This window comes from Salvelinus alpinus, chromosome 2 (genome assembly GCF_045679555.1).
Source record: "Salvelinus alpinus chromosome 2, SLU_Salpinus.1, whole genome shotgun sequence".
In the NCBI taxonomy this organism is placed as follows: domain Eukaryota; kingdom Metazoa; phylum Chordata; class Actinopteri; order Salmoniformes; family Salmonidae; genus Salvelinus; species Salvelinus alpinus.
The window spans coordinates 43781305-43804942 of record NC_092087.1 but is presented as its reverse complement, the minus strand read 5'-3'; the positions used below and the strand labels follow the sequence as shown (position 1 = coordinate 43804942).

Genomic DNA, 23638 nt, shown 5'->3' with positions numbered 1-23638 from the left:
TCACGTACCAGGCCGTGATTCAACAGGTCAGAACGCTCTCGATGGTTCAGCGATAGTATTTCGAGAGGACCTGGGGCGGCATGCCAAATTTCTTCAGCTGCCTTAGGAAGTAGAGATGCTGTTGTACCCTCTGTAAAAGAGTAGTGGTGTTGTGGGTCCATGAAAAGTCCTCTGTGATGTGGACGCCGAGGACTCTCTCTACTGCAGTCCTGTTGATGTGGATTGGGGCATGTTCCATCCTCTGCTTCCTGAAATCAACAATAAACTCCTTTGTTCTGCTGGCATTGAGGGAGAGGTTGTTGTCATGACACCACAATGCCAGTTCACTTACCTCCTCCCTATAGGCTGATTCGTCATTGTTGATTATCAGGCCTACAACCGTGGCGTCGAGAGCAAACTTGATGATGGAGTTGGTGTCGTGCAAAACCACACAGCCATGGGTGAATAGGGAGAAAAACTGAGGGCTGAGGACACAACCCTGGGTGGCCCCTGTGTTAAAGACAATTTATGCTTTATCCGATATGTGGTCGGAGGCTTGGTATGGAGGGTGTGACGTAATTGCTGAGCCTCTGAAGGCATGCAGAGGCCAAATCAAGCTCCGTACCGCATCACCGTGCGCCTCTCAATTTTTTTAACAATGCGGAGCACTCCGTATAGACATGATTAGTTGATGGTAGGTGGGGGCGGTAGGTCCTGTATAAATACACACTCACTTCCATGACAACTTCCTTCATAACAGCTCTGTTCTGCTCCGCTAAGCGCAAGAAGTATGAAAGCCCTGACATCTGCGTAGGCTGCATCGCAGTAAATGCTGTACGGCCACTTCAGACTCTGGATTGACTATGCAGAGCCTTTTAAGAGTCAGCGTGGGGGAGGTGTTGTTGCCAATCCTCACAGCCTGTGGACTGCCTATTAGAAAGTCCAGGATCCAGTTGCAGAGGGTGGTTTTCAGACCCAGGGCTCTGAGCTTGGTGTCGAGCTTGGAGGGAACAATAGTGTTGAATGCTGAACTGTAGTCAATGAACCGCATTCTCACATAGGTGTTCCTCGTTTCCAGTTACGGCTGTGTGAATAGCGATGGAAAGGGCATGTCATGGATGAGTGTACCTTTGAGTGTGCCTTTGATGCACTGAGAGTAAATCATAAATCATAGACTAGTAAATGAATACTGTATCTGGACTCTTCAGGATAGATTGTTATTTAGCCTATACCCCAGTTTATTTTGAGCTTTTGCCTACATGAAGTTGAGCACAAAGTTGAGCACAAAGTCAAAGATGGCCACCTGGACAACTAGGGCTACATCTGTTCATCTCTATCTTCCCCCAACCCCTGCCTCTCTTACTCAGTCCATCTTCCTGAAACCCACCTCTCCCCTTTTCATTTTTGTTGTTGTCACTATGTCAGCCTTTGTGCTTTTACTCACATACCCTCTATCTTCTTCTCTCCATTCTCAAGACAATCCTATACAGTAATATGACAATTATAGGCAAACTATGTTGAAAGAAATAGATACAATATTGAATGAAAATGCCGCAAAGAAATATTATTCCCCACCCAACTCCAGAAGCCTAATGAGATTACTTTGCTTTCCCTAATGTAACGCCATAGAATTAGGAATTAGAATACTAGGATCTCTATGTGTAACCCTTGGTGATATGTAGGCCTACTGTAACTTGCTCTATAGACTGGTACAGTATACTGTACGTGGGAATACATTTTTGCTTTTTCACGCAGTCTCCCTGGCTGTGTCCCAATTTCTCCCAGCTGGCAGGCACAGCATACTGTGTACACTATACTGTATGTAATCGGTCACTTTTATGAGCTATACAGCACAGGGAGTCTTATATGGTCTTGGCAGTCAACATGGCTTTCTACTACTTACACTTGTATACAATATTTGGTTAAATCATATCGGATAACAAAGATAAAACGTGTTGTTGGTCAAATGTAAGCTGCACTGACATATTCTTTCTTCGTCTTTATGAGAATGATGAAACAACATCAGGGATAAAGGTACAGTACCTTCAGGGCGGTGTGTTTGTGTGGCTTGGTACCCATGGTTACACTGTCGTAACAGGACTCCCTGAGCTGAACTCACCATCCCCACAGGGTCTGTCTCTGTCTGTGTACCAGTAGCTACATCATTCCCACAACTCCCATTCCACCTGTAGCTGTGACATGACATCTGTCTCTGGGTGATCTTCTTTATGTATTATGTATAAAGGCAGGGAGGTACCGGAGTATCTGAGTGAGGTCATGGGATTGACAATGTTTGACAATTCGTTTGTGGTTTAACCACTGTATAATCAATGCAAGGCAGATGTCTTGAGTTGGAAGCGGAATCAGCCAGTTAATTGGCTTGTTTGGTTGCTGCTTTGCTTCCCAGATTCACCTGGTCCCATGGGGCTCTGGGGGTAGTCATTTGAATCCCCTGCACTGCCCCACCTGGTGCACAAACATCCTGCTGGGCCCAATTACCTGGGAGTGCAAGTCAGAGCACAGCCTTGTTGCTTGGGTGCATGTGTTCTCTGATGATTACCCCATGCCTAAAGATGAACTCACAGTCACACCAAATGGAAGATCTCAAAGCCTTTGTCTGCTATTATACAGTGGACTAGAGTTAAATATTAGAGCTAATGAAATATTTAAATGTAGAGTTTATTGTTATAATTAATCAAAATAATTAATCAAAAACATTTGACCTCTCTAATATTAGATACTAGTTATTAGTGGCTGGTTCTGTATTGCTCATTCGTGGTTTTAAGTGAGGTAAGATTAGTTGTGTGTCATATAACCTGATCAATGACACCTAAACAAAATAAACCATAAAAATGTATAAAATCTAAAAACACAAATGAAAAAGCAATTGTTGAGGATATACACTCCCCTTTGTATTTATTTGGAAGTGAAGCAAACATTTTTTTGCGCCCTATCCTCCAGCATTTTGGATTTGAGATAAAATGTTTCATATGAGGCGACAGCACAGAATGACACCTTTTATATTAGGGTATATTCTAACATACGGTATCTGTTTTACTGTTTAGAAATTAAAGCACTTTATGTATCTAGTCTCCCCATTTGAAATGTCTTATTTTTTTCATAAGTATTTGCACAAATTCACAAAGATCATAACCCCCCCAAAATGCTACCCTCCCCTGTTATTGGTGATGAGAGGTTAGCATATCTTGGGGGTATGATCTTTGTGCCTCTGTACCTTTCTCAGTCATCATTATTCACAATCCACAAATGATTATCTGTTATCATGGTAGCATCCACATTAACCCACTTATTCCCAAATTTGTATGCCATTAGTGACACTAAAATGGAATCCTTATTATTATTTATTATTACCCGTAAAAAGGTATGTTTTATTCTTGGTCACAATTGTAACCGATGTGAACGTACAGTGCTCTGCCTATAATACAATTTACCACTATTCCTCAGCCCCAATATCTATATACCTCAGCCCAATTACCCACACACCCCAGCCCTGTTACCCCATGCCCTAACCCCCATATCCTACCCTTAAATGACCTATTTGTTACTCACAGACCCCAGTACTTTTGCCAATATACCTCATCCATGTTGCTTGCCTATCTCAGCCCTGTTTTCCACTTTCCTTAGGCCTATATTGCCCAAGTCGCCAACAGTAACCTATATCCAGCTATTCGCTGCACACTCCAGCCCTGTCTATATCTTATTCCTGTGACCTCTCACCTGTATACGCTATTAATTTCATAGATACACTCAGTACAGTGGTATAACACATGTGCCGCAGCCCCATTCACTTTCTTCTTACCACAAACGTGTTGCAAGAAAGGATTTGACTAGGAAATAGACATCCATCCAGACCCATTACCTGTGTGAGCCTTGACTATCCCTACACCACATTACGCATATAAACCAGGTAAATCCATGGGCATACTCATATAAAACAGTTCTACCCCAGTGCCCAAGCCTCAACTTCCATACAAACCAGGTCTACACTAATATATCACCCCCAATATTCTTACAGGCCAGAGGTACACCTGTATGTCTAGCCCAATATTGATTTGTTTTAAATAAATAAATAAAAACAGGTCTACTGCTATGTCAACCCCACTTGTCATAAAAGTAGGTGTACTTGTGCATTTCAGTCCCAATATTCATACAAACCAGGTATACACCTGTACTTCAACTCCAATTTACAGATATACAATGTCTGCACCTGTGCTTTAACCCATTTAGTCAACTAAGCCAGGTCGAAATGTGCCAAAGCCTGAATACTCATAAACTGTAAACTAGGTCTACCCCTGCAACTCAGCTCCAGTACTTCAACAAACCAGGTGTACACCTTTGACTGAGTCCCAATACTAATATAAAGAAGTACTACACTTGCATGTCTCAGCCCAAATACACATACAAACCAGGTTTACACCTGTGGCTATGTCCTCTGATCTGCAAGAGACACTAACATATTCCCCCTGAAATAACAAAATATGAAGTTTTACAGTCAAAATCAGTGATTTAAACATACTCTACATGACCAAAAGTATGTGGACACCGGCTTGTCGAACATCTCAGTCCAAAATCATGGGCATTAATATGGAGTTGATCCCTCCTTTAATGCTATAACAGCCTCCACTCTTCTGGGAAGGCTTTCCACTAGATGTTGGAACATTGCTGCATGGACTTTCTTCCATTCAGCCACAAGAGCTGAGGTCGGGCGATTAGGCCTGGCTCGCCATTGGTTTCCAATTCATCCCAAAGGTGTTCAATGGGGTTGAAGTCAGGGCTCTGTGCAGGCCAGTCAAGTTCTTCCACACCAACCTTCCCCAAACTGCTGACAGAAAGTTGGAAGCACAGAATTGTCTAGAATGTCATTGTATAATGTAGCGTTACGATTTCCCTTCACTGGAACTAAGGGGCCTAGCTCAAAGCATGAAAAACAGCCCTAGGCAATTATTCCTCCTCCACCAAACTTTACAGTTGGCACTATGCATTGGGGCAGGTAGCGTTCTCCTTGCATTCACCAAACCCAGATTAGTCCATCGGACAGCCAGATGGTGAAGTGTGATTCATCACTCCAGAGAACACGTTTACACTGCTCCAGAATCCAATGGCGGCGAGCTTTACACCACTCCAGCCGACGCGTGGCATTGCGCATGTTGATCTTAGGCTTGTGTGTGGCTGCTTGGCCATGGATACCCATTTCATGAAACTCCCGACAAACTGTTCTTGTGCTGAAGTTGCTTCTAGAGGCAGTTTGGAACGCAGTAGTGAGTGTTGCTACGCGTTTCAGCATTTGGAGGTCCCGTTCTGTGAGCTTGTGTGGCCTACCGTTTCGTGGATGAGCCGTTGTTGCTCCTAGACATTTCCTCTTCACAATAACAGCACTTACAGTTGACCGGGGCAGCTCTAGCAGGGCAGACATTTTACGAACGGACTTGTTGGAAAGTTGACTTCCTATGACGGTGCCACGTTGAAAGTCACTGAGCTCTTCAGTAAGGCCATTCTACTGCCAATGTTTGTCTATGGAGATTGCATGGCGGTGTGCTCGATTTTATACTCCTGTCAGCAACGGGTGTGGCTGAAATAGCTGAATAGCTGATTTGAAAGGGTGTCCACATGCTTTTGTATATATATACTGTATATTGTATGTAAAGGCTAATGGATAATGGTAAAATAATCTGTAAGATCATCTTGATCAAGTATATCTATAACCAACTCACCTTCAATCTACTGAAAAAATAAATACTCTTCTATGATTAAATATATATAATAAGTTAGAGCCACTGTATTTTCCCATTGGTCATAAATGTAACTGCTGAGATATTTTCATATACCACGAGCATCATGGATTCAATGTATTGAAAATGAAGGCACATATGTTATCTACAGTAGCTAGACCCATTAAACATTATATTTACAAAAAAATATATGACAAAAAAAAAATCTACCAAGTATTTTTTTTTCAAGCTGTTGAATTCAGACTTCTGGTGCCAAATTTGTCCGTAAAAGTAGGCCTTGGAGATGTATGTGTCACGTGTGCTCCCTCTCCGGCCTCTAGATCGCCAGGCTGCTCGTTATGGCGCACACCCGCCACAATTGTTACGCGCACCTGCGCATCGTCAGACTCACCTGGACTCCATCACTTCCCTGATTACCTTCCCTATATATGCCACTCCCTTTGGTTGCTTCCCCAGGTGTCATTGTTTCAGTTCGTTTCATGTCTGTGTGCTTTTAGTGCTTCTTGTTTTGGATTATGTTTATTTTATTAGAACACTCACTCCCTGAACTTGCTTCCCGACTCTCAGCGCATATCATTACAGTATGCTTGTTCTTGTGGCCATTTAGAGGAATCCTATGAAACTTCTCTGAATCATACTACACAACTTAGTAATGCATAATACATGACTTTGTTGACAAGTACAACTTTAATCTAGAGCCTGTAAAGTAAAACATATTTTTTTATCTCTCCATTGTGACCGATGGGATTAAATAGGTTGTAGAAGTGTTCATAAACAGATTATATTCTTATTAAAAATAAGTGACTCCAAAATTACACAATATATGATGTACCATTCATTTATATTGGGCACAACATACTCTGAAACACAACCAAAACAAACAGCAAATGTACCCAACAAGTTGTTATATTCACAAACTGTAATCATTGTGTGCTATGAATATGGGACCAAAGACTAAACTTTTGACTACTTTAATACACATATAAGTGAATTTGTCCAAATACTTATGACACCTTCCAATGGGGGGACAAGCACATAAAGTGCTTTCATTTCTAAATGGTGAAACAAATAAAAGGTTATGTTCTGTACTGTCAACTTATATGAAACATTTGATCTCAAATCCAAAATTCTGGAGAAGAGAGCAAATTAAACATTTTAGCTTCACTGCCCAAATAAATAAGTAGGGGAGTGTATAGTTAAACCAGTCAAAAAAGAAAACTGTTGCTAGGCTATCAGCTAAATTGACATAGCCCTAAATAGCTCAGCTGTATAAACTTCCAGTCAGTGTTACAGGTTTGTAAAGCTGGTCTGGTGGTCTTTTCTCTCAGTTAATTTCAGTACCACCATGTCTATGACTCCATGGCCTTTTGTCAGTTTTACCTGCAGGGACCCAAACAGTGCGCAGCCTTATTTTATTTCAGTTTAGTACTAGTCCAGCACACCTGAGTTTAACAAATCAACTAATCATCAAGCCCTTGATCAGTTGAGTGAGGTACTGTATGTTAGTACGGTCTTAGAGAATATGTTTAGATACTGCTTTAGAAAATATGTTTAGATTAGATAGATGTATGTATTCTGACCAAGAATGTACTTTTACCTCAAGGTTTTACTATTACTTATACCTTATACCTTTTACTGTGTTTACACTCCAATAGGAGTTCAATTATGATGTTGTTCTGTATACCCATGCACTTTGTTCATTCATTTGAATCTTCAATGTGAGCTCAGGTCATAGGGGAAAGGCGTGTTTGAGACGAGGAAGAGAAGCCATGCCGGATAAGGCGTGGTTCTCAACTGTAAAGCTGATGTCATACATGCACGAACACACATACCCCAGTGGACTCTCAGTAGGTTGGCCCGACCAATCACATTGAAGGAGACACACCTGCTTGGTGCTTGGTGCAAGGTGATTGGTTACATCGTGGAGAGACACTGAGGTAGGGCTGGTAGGTGTACATGTAAACCAAGCCCTTTACAAACTCAAACTCTTTGCATTAAGAGCTTAACCAGGTAACATCACTACCACTTCGGGGCCCCTTGTCGATGGACATCACCCGAAACCTCTACCTCTGATGTCTTCCTTCTACATCAACTGATCAACTGATCTCCTGAATCTCGGAGGCCTCTGCCTTTTGAATATGACCCAGCTATGGAAGAAATCATTCATCGTTCAACAAGAGGAGGAAAAAGGGAAGAGGAAGAAAAAAACGCAACAAGACCCGGCAACACAATGGTATCTCTTGTTATGTCTTCTGGCTCTCTGGCTGCTCCAAGGAAGGATAGAGTAACTCGTAATTATAAAACCAAAGTTTTTAAAAAGTCCTATCTTTATACTTTTTTCTTAATTGTTGTCAGATTTTTTACTTTAACTTTTATGCAAGGGACTTTTTGAAAATAATCATATCACTACCACAGAATAATATTATTTGAAGGACCGTATTTGTATATTTTCCTGTTTTACTTATCTGCAGTAAGATTTTTCTTATGGGAAAATAAGTCAAGTTTGAAGGGTGTTTGACTGTGATGGCATCAGATTAGAGACACCTGTCATTTCACTGAGGAAGCCTCTCTCCCTAGCTTGTGCTCTAAACAGAGGAGAATGGAAAACTTCTATTCTTTGACTAGACAAACCAGTTACGGCACATATGTAACCTCTATTCTTTGACTAGACAAACCAGTTACGGCACATATGTCTAAAAACTCTAAACAGAATGAGTTGTGTCAACAGTTTCTCAATGCCACTATGTACAGGATAAGCAAATCATGATGGCCTCGTGGATGAATTTACTTGATGCTGTGGTTGATATGCTGTAAAGAGACAGTTTCTCTATTCAATGATTCAAAGAAAATTATGCTCAGACAATTGTTCGGCTCCAGATTTAAAGGGGAAAAGGCGGAGAGGGAAAGAGCCTCTTCTTTTCAGTACAGTAGATGTAACTGGCATGCTTGTCTTCTCTCAGAATAACTTCAAAAGGCTCTGGTCAGGCTTGTTCTTACTTGTATTTTACTGGTATGATTAGAGAAGAGACTAAATAAGAGCTTTCCCCCTTCTCATTCAACTGGAAGTTGCGATAGGAAAATGCATTAAAACAGTCTGTTTTAGGCAGTAGTTGATGCTACTGTATACACAACTAACACCTGTCATCTACAGGTAATGATAATGTCATTTTCTCAAGATATCATTGCATATGGCTTTTTATGATTTCCTCCTGCGAGAATAAGATACATCATGTGGCGATGTGCATAGCCTCATATACACTACGTGTGGTAAAAATGTATAAAGATATAATGTTGTTCACAGGTGAGAGGTCAAGTAGTGCATAGCTTGGTTTTGTGTGGTTAAGACCATGCAGCCATTTTGTCAGAATGACTAAGCACCCGGTTGGGTCCTTTGTTTCATTTCTGTTTGTTCACGCATGCAAAACACTCAGGGCAGGTGGTGACCATGCAGATGCTGATTTACCAGTATGGCTTTGAAGCAAAATAGATTTTTGCATATTGCGTAAAGTCATATCTATATTTGTATCAGTTGAAATGTATCAATATTCTGTTCAAACAATTTAGAGGTTTATTAAATTATTCAAGAACAAAGCTATTAATTGTTAAAACGTCATGTAAAACCTATAGTAAGGTTTTACTCAGGAGTATTGAAAACAAGTTTCATCCAAGGAGAATATAATATCACATCCTCCTTAGCCCCGAGGATAGATTAGGGACAAGACAATAAGGATAAGGATCAGATTATTATCTGATAGAGTCCAAATATGTAAATTGTTTGTATATCAAATTGCTTCCTTATTTAACTGTGCTTTCAGCCTCCTAAAATATTTGTTCTCTATTTTCTTTCCCTCTCTCCTTTTCTCCCTTTGAGGGCCTCTAGTGCTGGTCTGTCTACTGAAATGGTGCCTGGCTGAAGACTGGGAGGGAGCAGGGCATGTCTGTGGGGTTTGCCTTTCATGGGGCCTTGAATGACCGAGAGAGACTGGATGTGGCTCTCTCTTGGGCTCCAAGGGGAAATTTGAGATATGTCCCCCTCTACGTTCTCCCTTTACAACTCCTCACTTTTTAAAAATTACTTTTTTTCTTTACTGCTCTATTCACAACGGTAAGATTACAGGTGTTTCTGTTTGATTTCCTTCTCAGTCCCCCCCTCCCCTTTTGCCCTCCTCCCCCTTTGCCCTCCTCCCCCCTCTCCCAGAGTATTGTCCTACATTTTTACATGCTCCCGCTGCCATTCAACCTTTCCTGCTCTGACAACATTTGCATCAAGTAATGTTTGCTTTGCTTGTTTCAGAGCAAAACCTTTTCTTTATGCTTGTTCTGACAGCAATGGAGCTATGTATTTTGAACATTAATTATTTTTTTCACCTTTATTTAACTAGGCAAGTCAGTTAAGAACAAATTCTTATTTACAATGATGGCCTGCCAGGGAACAGTGGGTTAACTGCCTTGTTCAGGGGCAGATTTTTACCTTGTCAGCTCAGGGGAATTGATCCAGCAACATTTTGGTTACTGGCTTAACGCTCTAACCACTAGGCTACCTGCCACACCAAAAGAAAGAAATCAAATAATATTTTACTTGTAGACTGTCAAACATCTACTACTGAAAGTAATGTTACTTCACATGAAAGGGCTAATGTAATCGGACAATATGCATATGGTAAAATAACACAATAACAATTTTTAAATGCTATAATAGTGTATTTACCAGTGCAGGAACTGTGTGATCTGTGCACAGTGCATACAGGTTGTACATATAGTTATTTAGGCTTGCCATAACAAAGTGGTTGAATACTTATTGACTCAAGACATTTCAGCTTTTAATTCCACTTTGACATTATACAATATTGTGTTTAGATCAGTGAACCCAAATCTCAATTTAATCCATTTCAAATTCAGGCTACAACAACACAACAAAATGTGTAAAAGCAAAGGGGTTTGAATACTTTCTGAAGGCACTGTAGATGTTGTGTAATGTATAATGTTTGCCATGAAATGTCAATGAGGGCATTCTACAACGTTGGTGGCAGTTTGCCAATGTGGCAATGATAAGGAAATAATAGAGTTAACTGTATTATGGTTCAACAGTCATAATCTAGTATGACTAGGATTGCAAAGGGAGGGTATATTACTGGAAACTTTCACATTTACCAGTAAAATACCAGAATTTCGGGTTCTTTCAAGGATGTTATGTAATCTATTGCAAGACATCTAGTGGCCAATTTGGGTACTTCAGATGTCTGTAATAATCTCTGACCCTCTGCGTGGCTTCATCACATGTAAAATATATGAAATAATGAAATAAGAGATTAAAAAAAAAAAAAATGACAAAGCTGTAAAACATTATCCTAAATATAAACCATACACTTAGTGAATACCATTGGTGTTTAATATTAGGGCTTCAGCATGAAATATCCTTTATATTTGTTTTTACACACTTTTATTTATTTTACTATGTCAATATGTATTTGATGTCAATGTTTTAGATTCAAATTGGTGGCAGTTGTGAGTATATGGAAGACAGTCAATAGTTAGAAGAATTGCATAAAAAATAATGCCATTGAAAATAATGACATTGTTGATTAGATGCTTTTTATTATTAATTAGGCGATTTTCTCTTGAACCATATGGCCTCTTTACTAGAAACTCATGGACAGCGTGGCCACAGATATAAAAAAATTAATGCTTTATATGAATAATTTTTTTTTTAAAGTTATTCAAGTATAAATTACCAAAATTACGATAGATTGCCATAGATTTTCTGTTCATTACCAAAATTCCTGAAGATTCCAGTAACTTCAGTAAATTACCGGTGGCTTTGCAACCCTAACTATGACATAGTCTGATAAATCTAGACATGACAGTAATCTGATTTCTGAAGTCAGTCCAGTTTTTCTGATATTCTTGTCACTGTGGTACTCTAGAATACTAAATTATCGACATTATACTTTAGCGGTTTGATGCAGCTGAAGCTTGACTTTGCGATGGCCCAGTGCCATACTCTTTTTAAACTAACAGCGCAGATCGCATAACGTCAAGGAACTTTTGTAAAAACGCAGCCTCTTAAACTATACTTTAGGTTCTTGGATCATAAAAAGGAACGGTTTTGATGTGTTTGGATAATTATTAACAGTGACTTAGTCTACTGATGTTGTTGCACAATTATGGAATGAAACCATCAAAAAAATCCGACAGGTGTTAGTAAACACAGCAGTCAGTAAGTGCTTTTCTTGACCAGTAGCCTCCCCTATTGACACTGTCCGCATCTGTGTTGCTCTTGTAAATGAAATGTTGATATTTGGATGGCCATCTCCATCTTACAAGGCAGTTTTGGATGTCATAACTCTCTCTAATACTGCCTGGTAATGATGATGATGACCCTCTGCAAGCATCATAGAGTAAACACATAACACACAAACACAATCCCGTTTAGCACTGTATTTTCTTAGTCCTTGAGCCAGTGTGTAGTAATATCGTATGAGTTGCTGGTAGCTTTGAGTAGTATTTTAAGGGTTGTGTAGACTTAAATATGCTCTGAGTTGGATATAGATAGATATAGTTATGTGCTTTTGATATTCACTTTCTCTGGCTTCCAGGACACATCTTACCTGACAGTGCTCGGCTGTACACAGATGTTCTAACACTGTCTGGTAATGATGTTCCCTGAAAGCCCTTCAAACAACCACATCAATAATCCCAACAACCAATAGGGGTGCAACTGCACTGTAGCATACCTGAAGCAGGAAGCATTTGCTGTTTGTAAATAGTTTTTAGTACATTTTCTGGTCAATGCTATATGTTTAATAGTGAGGCCCTTGTATGGCATTATCATAGTTCAGCTGTAGACTCCAAATCAGGTGATCTCCAGTTTACAGTACAGCACATGAAAATATGGATGCTGTAGTAGGGTAGTTATTTTTAAAGGACTACATAGGTAAATAATTAGATGATGGAACAACTGGCTGGAGGAAGCAACCAGAACAGGTGGCAGACTCTAGACAGTGACGGCTGACAGAGATAGTCCCATAGGAAAAGAGATTGACGCTGTCTGTGGTGAACACCTTCTGCCTAACCCCCCTTTTGTGATAGGTAGTTCCTCCCTGCCTCCTGCCCTTTGTGTAGATTTTCCACCCAACCCAGTTGTTAAAGAATACCAGTGAAATTACTGTTGCAGTAGGAGCCACTTCCTCTACCCCTCCCCCAGTCGGAGCTGAGCCTGGGCTTTTGTTGGCTTGTGATTGGTCCAGCGCTACTGTACCTGCGTGGCATATTGTGCAGCTGACACCTGAGATCTGTGTGAGAAAAATAAACACAACGACCTCTATTGCTCTCTCTCTCTCTCTCTCTCTCTCTCTCGCTCTCTCGCTCTCTCTCTCTCGCTCTCTCTCTCTCTCTCGCTCTCTCGCTCTCTCGCTCTCTCTCTTTCTATTCTCCTTTATAACTCTCAACCTATTTATAACTCTCAACCAATTGGCCTGTTTTACTATTCAACACACTATTCTCAAGGAAAAGTGAAGGGAGACGAGGAACTAGGCGGCTCCCACCTGGTACTCTACCCTGCACCTTAGAGACAGCTGCCCTATGTACATAGAGTCATTGAAAACTGGTAACTTAAATAATGTTTACATACTGTTTTACCCACTCTATATGTATATACTGTATTTTAGTCATGGATCATCCTATATAACTACTGTTGGATCATCCTATATAACTACTTTTCTATTCATATACTGTCTAACACACTACATTATATGCATATACAGTACCAGTCAAAAGTTTAGACACACCTACTCATTCAAGGGTTTTTCTTTATATTTACTATTTTCTACATTGTGAAATAATAATGAAGACATCCAAACTATGAAATAACACATATGGAATCATCTAGTAACCAAAAAAGTGTTAAACAAATCAAAATATATTTTATATTTGAGATTCTTCAAAGTAGCCACTCATTGCCTTGATCACAGCTTTGCAAACTCTTGGCATACTCTCAACCAGCTTCATGACGTAGTCACCTGGAATGCATTTCAGTTAACAGGTCTTCCTTGTTAAAAGTTAATTTGTGGAATTTCTTTACTTCTTAATGCTTTTGAGACAATGTTGTGTTGTGACAAGGTGGGGTGGTATACAGAAGATAGCCCTATTTGGGGAAAGACCAAGTCCATATTATGGAAAGAACAGCTCAAATAAGCAAAGTAAATCGACAGTCCATCATTACTTTAAGACATGAAGGTCTGTCCATGCGGAAAATTTAAAGAACTTTGATAGTTTCTTAAAGCGCAGTCGCAAAAAACATCAAGCGCTATGATGAAACTGGCTCTCATTAGGACTGCCACAGGAAAGGAAGACCCAGAGTTACCTCTGCTGCAGAGGATAAGTTCATTAGAGTTACCAACCTCAGATTGCAGCCCAAATAAATGCTTCACATAGTTCAAGTAACAGACACATCTCAACATCAACTGTTCAGAGGAGACTGCATGAATCAGGCCTTCATGGTGGAATTGCTGCAAAGAAACCACTACTAATGGACATCAATAATAATAAGAGACTTTCTTGGGCCAAGAAACATGAGCAATGGACATTAGACTGGTGGAAATCTGTCCTTTGGTCTGATGAGTGCAAATATGAGATTTTTGTTTCCAACCGCCGTGTCTTTGTGAGACGCAGAGTAGGTGAACGGATGATCCCTGCATGTGTGGTTCCCACCGTGAAGCATGGAGGAGGAGGTGTGGGCGTGCTTTGCTGGTGACAGTGTCAGTGATTTATTTAGAATTCAAGGCACACTTAACCAGCATGGCTGTTGGAAAAGCATTCCTCATGAAGCTGGTTGAGAGAATGCCAAGAGTGTGCAAAGCTTTCATGAAGGCAAAGGGTGGCTACTTTGAATGATCTAAAATCTAAAATACTTTTTTGGTTACTACATTATTCCATGTGTGTTATTTCCTAGTTTTGATGTCTTCACTATTATTCTACAATGTAGAAGATATATAAAAAATAAAGAAAAACCTTTGAATGAGTAGGTGTGTCCAAACTTTCGACTGGTACTGTATGTATTTATATTCCAGTCTTTGACATAGAAACTTCTGATATTTCTTAATTTCTTAATTTTTTATCTGGATAATGTGTATATTTTTTTGCATTCCGCTGCATCTACAATAATTTCTGCAAATCTGTGTATGCGGCCAATAAACTTTGATTTGAAAATGTGTGCACGGATGACTATAATTTGCTTTAGATAAAAGAATCTGCTCAATGGCATATATTATTATATTATAATTTGAATCATTTTTTCAGACTGTGTTCTCAAACAATAGGTTGACTGTACAAGTCAATGGACAACAGAGATAAAAGCATAAGGTGATTGAGGTGTTTCAAAGGTGATGTTTGTCAAGGGCTGTACTTCTGAGTTCTGGTTTAACACACGAATATCAAATCACCCCTTTGCGTACTCATTCTGAACTCTCGGAAATTGTAGGCCAATTACATACGGTAATTAATTTGCATGTCCTTTTAAAGTTCAAATTATTGAAAGATTGTGTCATCTTGCTTTTTGACATGTTTTGCTCCACTGATAAACTATTACCTCTGATAGATTTTTTTTATTTTTTCACCGCTGGTATCTTGATGATGTATTTCTATAAACTATTCCAATTCTCCAACTTATTTCTGTCTTCTGTCTTTACAGCTTGTCTGTCATCAAGCTGCTGTAGCAACAAAGACCCTGGCTACTTTCCTCTGATGCTACTACCTAAACCTTGTAATTGTCGTCTTACCAGACAAGTTTAGATCTAGCTACTCTGTCTAATACTGTCTGGTAATGCCGTCCATTACAAGGTGTCTCATCGCTCTTTCTCTGTCAGTCTCTTGGACAATCTGTACAAATGAACTGGTATCGGGTCATGTGATGTTTTTTCACCCATCAATGATTTCTCCAATTACTGGCTTAGAATGTTTAATTGCAGGTCAATTTTTTTTGTTGAATTATGTATTTGTATGTAAAATGTCTTGAACAGATATTTGCTAACAGTATTTTGTTGATTATGTTAATAAAGATCATCAACGTTCTTTTGTGCTTTTCATTATCATATGAATCATTATAAACAGCATGAGCGAGCGCCCACGAATTCACACCCACCCACCCACAAACACACACACACACACACACACACTGAGCAACTCACACACACACATATTATTAAGCAATAATGCCAGAAGGGGTGTGATATATGGCCAATATACCACAGCTAAGGGCTGTTCTTATGCACAACGCAACGCGGAGTGCCTGGACACAGCCCTTAGCCGTGGTATATTGGCCATATATCACAAACCACTGAGGTGCCTTATTGCTATTATAAACTGGTTACCAACGTAATTAGAGCAGTAAAAATAAATGTTTTGTTATACCCTGTGGTATACGGTCTGATATACCACGGCTGTCAGCCAATCATCATTCAGGGCTCTAACCACCCAGTTTATAATTGCTGATGAAGCATGATTACACCAACTAGAACAGACTGATGCTGCCACACATGAAGCATAGATGGGAGTCTCAATTTTTTTATATATATCTACCGCAAAAAAATGCTTATATCTACAGTGGTTGTACTATACTTTTTGTGCACTAGGTGGCGGTAAAGTTCCATTCTGAACTCAGACAATTAAAAAAAGGCATTTCCGGCACAGTGCACATACGGGGGTTACTTCCGGTTTCTACCACAGTAGCCGTTACAGTTTTCATTGATAAATCGCACAACATTCGCTACTTTGCAGTTTTACTATATTTATTTATACAATTACTCTAGATTTGTTAAGTCACCATGTCGGGAATACCACCAGATACATGGCAGCCACCAACAGTGAGCCTGGAGACAACGTAAGTTCTCATAGCTTGCTAGCCTACGTTAGCTAACTAGCCTTAGCTAAATGTTTTGAGTGAATGAATAGCTAACGTTAGCTAGTTAGCTAACTCGTTAGGAGTTACGCAAATGGTTGCTGATCAATCAATCATGTTTTTCGAATACCAAATGCTGTCCATTGGTTCATTTAAACCCGATGGAAAATTAATGCTCCATCTTAGCAACATGTCACGCTCTCTTGTGTTCCAGAATGGGTACAATTGCAGTGGAACTATACTGGAGACATGCTCCCAAAACCTGCAAGAACTTTTCTGAGTTGGCCAGGAGAGGTTACTATAACAACACAAAGTTTCATCGTATCATCAAGGACTTCATGGTGCAGGGAGGAGACCCCACGGGAACAGGTGAGACAGACACACACACAGATATACACACACTAACATAGATGAGGCCTGGAGAAATTCTTCAGAATGCCACTTGTTCCACTGCCAGGCTTTTGTCTTCCTGAGCATGAATCAGCTGTACACTTTTTTTTTATAGATGCATTCAGAATGTTCCAGGGAGACAGAAAAGAAGACTCACTAACTCAAATGATGACTAAATCTGTTGATGTCAACATCAGATTCTTACTCCCTGTAATGTGTGTTGCTTATAGGTCGTGGCGGTGCCTCCATATTTGGCAAAGAGTTTGAAGATGAACTTCACCCTGACCTGAAATTCACAGGTAACTATAGTCTCACAGTAATGAAATGGGAAAAAAACATATCATAGTACCAAAATGTTATATTTTTATGGTGCTTTCTACTGCTCTTTTATGGTGTTCTCTCCCTAGGTGCAGGGATCCTAGCGATGGCCAATGCAGGACCAGATACAAACGGAAGCCAGTTCTTCCTGACCCTGGGGCCAACTCAGTGGTTGGATGGGAAGCACAGTATCTTTGGAAGGGTATGCCAAGGTATGGCAGTGGTCAACCGCGTCGGCATGGTGGAAACAAACACACAAGACCGACCTGCCGATGACATAAAAATCCTCAGGACGACTGTACCCAACTGAGATGCATTCATACAACCAAGGGCTACATTTTTTATTTGTACAGTCATTTTGTCATGATTTTTTTGTAATAAAAATGCCTTTAATTCATTTTACTATTCTCAAATAAATAATGTAACCATTATCATAATCGCTTAAATTGTTGTGGGTGACCAGTAGTGGTGTGTGGGTAAAATCACTGGGCAAGGCCCACCCCCATCTTTGTTTTTACCATCTTACAACCTATATGTTGTGATAATTGTGTTTGTTTGCTCTATAATCTGTTGGTTCATATGCCTTGCAACCGTATAGGCCTAAGGCCGAGACAATAAGACGGAGTGGCAGAATAAATTCAACCACACCTATGTTTCATCATAAATCCGGAGAGCAACCTCAGTTACATGACTTACAGCATGGTCAAGCAAGTAAATGCTTCCAACATTTTCGGACTACTAAACAACTTGATTTAGAACCACAGAGTACCGCAAGTCGCAAAGAAAACAGGAGCTGCCTCCACTATTCCAGCAACCATTTCAACATCATCAAATCACCTATGCTTAGTCTACAACTAAATGATACCAAAAACAATTTGGTGCAATCACAGTAAGCTAAATATGATATGGCTGTCCATGGTTCTGATTTCTCTGTGCGTATGTGCATGCACGTGTTTGTGCAAGTAGAAAAAACATGCTGACACCCTATTTGTAGAGAAATGCCAATACCATCTTCCTCTCAAGTTGACGAAACAGTCTTGACTGTCGTACAGTACACGCTTTTATTTTTTGTTTTCGTAGGCTACCTGGCTAAAATGCTTTCTCGCTAGCCTAACTTTCTTTCATTGGCAACAATGCGCCAGGCCAGCTAGTTAACATTAGCCTACTACATCTAGCTACATATTGAACTTTCATCCTCTCAAGCCAGGGGCTTTGACGTTATTGGCCAGTACGGAGAATTAAGTAAAACCGCAAGTCCAAATCCCTATTTCCATCCATTTCTAATTTAGGGAACTAGCAACCAGAGGACAACAACACAAGGCTACAATTCAAGTTTTATTTTCTGTCAAATCTGTCATTTTGCTCTCAATGTAACTTTAGTGAATCCAAATCCAAACTGGCTTCCCTTGACACTTTTTTGTGATGCGCCTGGACCATTCATAGCTGAGTTCCCTCAGTTTAGCTCAACGGTTGATTGTTTATTATTTTATACTTTTTTTATCAAGGGAGGCCAAATGCTCGCTGGCTTCCCTTGCATACAATGCTACAGGCGGCAACAATGTCATACTCCTTTTGACCAGACAGCATCAGATAGATGGCCTACACATACAGATATAGAGGGGCGCTGTTTCGCTCCCTCGGATGCTTTCTCTGGTGAGATACAGTACATTCAGCCTCTTGCAAACTGAAAGAAAATTATGAAGCACAGAGAGACGAAAGATACATTTTATTTTTCAGACATTTTTTATTGGTCAATTTTGAATACACGCCACTGTGGGTGACATGGTCGGAGTGACAAACTTGAAATAAAGCTGCGAGCAGCAATGAACGGGGTTCACAGTATGACTGAAAGGACACAAGATCAGTTGGATAACAAAGTAAGAACTCTGTCATGTAGGAACTATCTTCATTTATGCGCAATCATGAGTCTAAATACAAAATGGAGTGAATCTGAAGTTTGGTTCATGAGGAGAAGGTGATTGCAGATTATTTTGCATGAATCGTTTCCTTATTTTTTGAGATATATAAAACTGAATAACAAATTCAGTGTGGTTAATCTTGGGGACGTCCATGATAGCGATGACAAGTTTAAAGTTGAAAAGCTGCTGTGGAGTTGATTTACAGTGGTTTTAATTGACACGTACAAACAGATTTTTGATTTGTCTATACAGTGGCTTGCGAAATTATTCACCCCCCTTGGCATTTTTCCTATTTTGTATCATTTGATTTACACAACAACACTTTGAAGATGCAAAATATTTTTTATTGTGAAACAAACAAGACAAAAAAACAGAAAACTTGAGCGTGCATAACTGTTAACCCCCCCCCAAAGTCAATACTTCATTAGAGCCACCTTTTGCAGCAATTACAGCTGCAAGTCTCTTGGGGTATGTCTCTATAAGCTTGGCACATCTAGCCACTGGGATTTTTGCCCATTTGCCCAGCTCCTTCAAGTTGGATGAGTTCCACTGGTGTACAGCAATCTTTAAGTCATACCACAGATTCTCAATTGGATCGAGGTCTGGGCTTTGACTAGGCCATTCCAAGACATTTAAATGTTTCCCCTTAAACCACTCAAGTGTTGCTTTAGCAGTATGCTTAGGGTCATTTTCCTGCTGGAAGGTGAACCTCCGTCCCAGTGTCAAATCTCTGGAAGACTGAAACAGGTTTCCCTCAAGAATTTTCTGGTGTTTAGCGCCATCCATCATTCTTTCAATTCTGATCAGTTTCCCAGTCCCTGCCGATGGAAAAACATCCCCTCAGCACGATGCTGCCACCACCATGCTTCACTGTGGGGATGGTGTTCTCGGGGTGATGAGAGGTGTTGAGTTTGCGCCAGACATAATGTTTTCCTTGATGGCCTAAAAGCTCAAGTTTAGTCTCGTCTGACCAGAGTACATTCTTCCATATGTTTGGGGAGTCTCCCACATGCCTTTTGGCGAACACCAAACGTGTTTGCTTATTTTTTTCTTTAAGCAATGGCTTTTTCCTGGCCACTCTTCTGTAAAGCCCAGCTCTGTGGAGTGTACGGCTTAAAGTGGTCCTAATGACAGATACTCCAATCTCTGCTGTGGAGCTTTGCAGCTCCTTCAGGGTTATCTTTGGTCTCTTTGTTGCCTCTCTGATTAATGCCCTCCTTGCCTTGTCTGAGTTTTGGTGGGCGGCCCTCTCTTGGCAGGTTTGTTGTGGTGCCATATTCTTTCCATTTTTTAATAATGGATTTAATGGTGCTCCGTGGGATGTTCAAAGTTTCTGATATATATATTTTTTTTTATAACCCAACCCTGATCTGTACTTCTCCACAACTTTGTCTCTGACCTGTTTGGAGAGCTCCTTGGTCTTCATGGTGCCGCTTGCTTGGTGGTGCCCCTTGCTTAGTGATGTTGCAGACTCTGGGGCCTTTCAGAACAGGTGTATATATACTGAGATCATGTGACAGATCATGTGACATTTAGATTGCACACAGGTGGACTTTATTTAACTAATTATGTGACTTCTGAAGGTAATTGGTTGCACCAGATCTTATTTAGGGGCTTCATAGCAATGGAGGTGAATACATTTGCACGCACCATTTTTCCTTTGTAAAGTTATTAGCATTTTTTGTAACAAGTAATTTTTTTTTATTTCACTTCTCAAATTTAGATGTCCATTGCAAATAAAAAATCTATTTGAATTACAGGTTGTAATGCAAAAAAATAGGAAAAACGCCAAGGGGGATGAATACTTTTGCAAGGCACTGTTACTCAGCCATATTTTCTCAAACTAATGAGCCTATATTCCAAATTTGGTGTCATTTGGTCCTATAGTTCATGAGGAAGAATTCTATATTTTTTGCGTATGTGCTAATATGCATCTATGTGGTCATCTTTGAATGCATCAAAGTTATTTTCTCAAATCTTTAGGGACTATTGTGATGAGTCCAAAGACCGAATTTGGAGTAAATCTGACTTTTAGTCTATCAGAAGAAGATTTGTTTTATTTTTATGATTGTTTTAAGCATTAGCGTTACAATTTTTTAAAAGGGCAATAGTTCATTTTACACATTTTTTAAGATTTAGTTGTCAAACCTAACATGGTAATCATGGTAATGTCTTTGATGACACTTAAATGTTTCAAGTTGATAGGCCACTGTGAAGTGGATTTACAACGGATTTAAATGGACACGTCAAATCGGATTTCCTGATTTATCAGTTTCTCAGCCATGTCTTAACCAATCAAATTGAGGCAAATTTGTTCGACATGAGGAAAGACACCTGCATACAAAGTTTTAAGTCTAGGTCGAACGGGATGGCGGATATGAGGATGTGAGACTGCTTTTAACAGTGCCAACTATAGGCCAATCGGTGGCATTCTTTTAGAACAATTTTCTCATGGCCTCTAGTTTCTGTGTGCAAATCTAGAAAAAAAAGTTATCAATCTAGGCTTGAGTTATTTGACCATGTCAAGGGAAAAAAATCTAAGAATAACAGGTTTCACAGTTTAGCTGAGAACCCCTAAATATGCCTGTTGTTTCTTATCTGATGCTTGCAGATAAGTCTCATTCTATAACTTGAACAGACTACCTCTGGAGGGAGACAAACAACAAAGCATACTGTAGGCCTTCTATTTCATTAGACGGTTATGTGACATAAGAAATAACCAACTCTTGTGGACACAGATAGGATGTTTTGGGTATAATGTTTGGTAATCTCCCTATAGCTTAAGGCTGGGTTCCCCAAGTGGCATTTAAAAAAAATAATTGGCCCCACAAGTTTTCTGAGCAAATATTATATCATTATATATTATATCTGTTTGGGCTTCTTGCGGTCAATTTGTAGTCTACAAATTATTTGTAATTATGTTCCACCCCCCGACCATCCACTCAAGAAAAAATCGTCCTGCGGCTAAATCTAGTTGATGATCCCTGGTTTAAGGGTTATCCAAGTTCACCTGGCGTCTGCCCTTAGCAGGGTTTCGACTACTCATTTACCGGCTCCCACGGTTCATTGCATAGGATGCCAAACTTGCGTGCCAATTTGACAAAGGACCAAATTCACTGAAACGTTTTGTAACATCTAAAAGGTCCCTTATACAACCTTGGAAATCTGCCAACTTAGGAGGATTTTATGGATCCTAATTTTGTCCGTAGGCTATATTATAACACAGTTCTGAGTCTCGAGTACACAACTTGGTCAGAGAGAGGAGAAGTTGGTTTTCACAGCCTGCCGTCGACTTTACATGACTTAATCATGCCAGGAGAAGAAGCAAAACTGAAATGTTTTCATGGGGCTGTACACACCTACAACATTAAACACAAATCCTCCATCAACACAAATGTCTCCATAAAAAAAGAAAATCCATATTTTAACTAAATCGATTTGTGGCCGCCCCTCACTTTTTTCGCTGACCTTAGCTGATCTCTGTGAGATAAAGCGGTGCATCACTGTTACACCAAACTCACTCAGCTAAGAAAAGTGCTATCTTCTTCTAATCAGTTGAGCGAACACATTTTTGTTAAGTCCACCAGACCAAACAGATGTGTTATGAAACGTTCCCCTTTGTCCTCTTCAAGCAGAGGTCTGGATCAGAGTTGGGGTTAATGGGTTTGAAATGGAATGCCGACTGCGAGCCAGGCCTAATCACCCAACATCAGTGACCGTCCTTACTAATACTCTTGTGGCTGAATGGAGGCAAGTACCCGCGGCAATGTTCCAACATCTAGTGGAAAGCCTTCCCAGAATAGTGGAGGCTGTTATAGCAGCAAAGGGGGGACCAACTCCATATTAATGCCCATGATTTTGGAATGAGATGTTTGACGAGCAGGTGTCCACATACTTTTGGTCATGTAGTGTATTTATGTCAAACTCTTTTCAATTTTGGCATTTTCAATTTAAATCCCTTCCTCAATTGAAAGACTTCATTTCGAATTGACTCCGACGCCGGTCTGTATCACATATTGTAGGCTATATGATACATAGGCCTACATCCCACCAGACACTCTTACTGACAGTTGGGTCTGCTTTGCGTGATGTGTTGCCTCTACCTTCTTGCCCTTTGTGCTGTTGTCTGTGCCCAATAACGTTTGTACCCTGTTTTGTGCTGCTACCATGTTGTGTTGTCATGTGTTGTGCCGCTACCATGTTGTTGTCATAGGTCTCTCTTTAAGTTACAAAAATAAACTAGAATAGACAAAAAAAAGGGCTGATTTCATGGACACAGAATAAGCCTTGTCCTGGATGCTATGTTGTTGTCTTAGGTCTCTTTTTATGTAGTGTTGTGTTGTCTCTCTTGTCGTGATGTGTGTTTTGTCCTATATTTTAATTAAATG

The 23638-nt window shown here is 40.0% G+C and overlaps 1 protein-coding gene and 1 long non-coding RNA gene across 2 annotated transcripts; both read left to right on the top strand.

The window, feature by feature from the left end:
* The first annotated feature begins 7735 nt into the window (after positions 1 to 7735).
* On the top strand, positions 7736 to 15797 carry LOC139562636 (uncharacterized). The gene is made up of 2 exons (XR_011672421.1): positions 7736 to 7962; positions 9610 to 15797. It is a non-coding gene; the product is annotated as an uncharacterized lncRNA (long non-coding RNA).
* Positions 15798 to 16348: 551 nt separating this feature from the next.
* Positions 16349 to 17762, top strand: ppil1 (peptidylprolyl isomerase (cyclophilin)-like 1). Its single transcript, XM_071380468.1, has 4 exons — positions 16349 to 16605; positions 16838 to 16992; positions 17244 to 17312; positions 17421 to 17762. The coding sequence occupies exons 1-4, from the start codon at positions 16550 to 16552 to the stop codon at positions 17639 to 17641; spliced, it is 501 nt and encodes a 166-aa protein (XP_071236569.1). The 5' UTR covers positions 16349 to 16549; the 3' UTR covers positions 17642 to 17762.
* The last annotated feature ends 5876 nt before the right edge of the window (positions 17763 to 23638 follow it).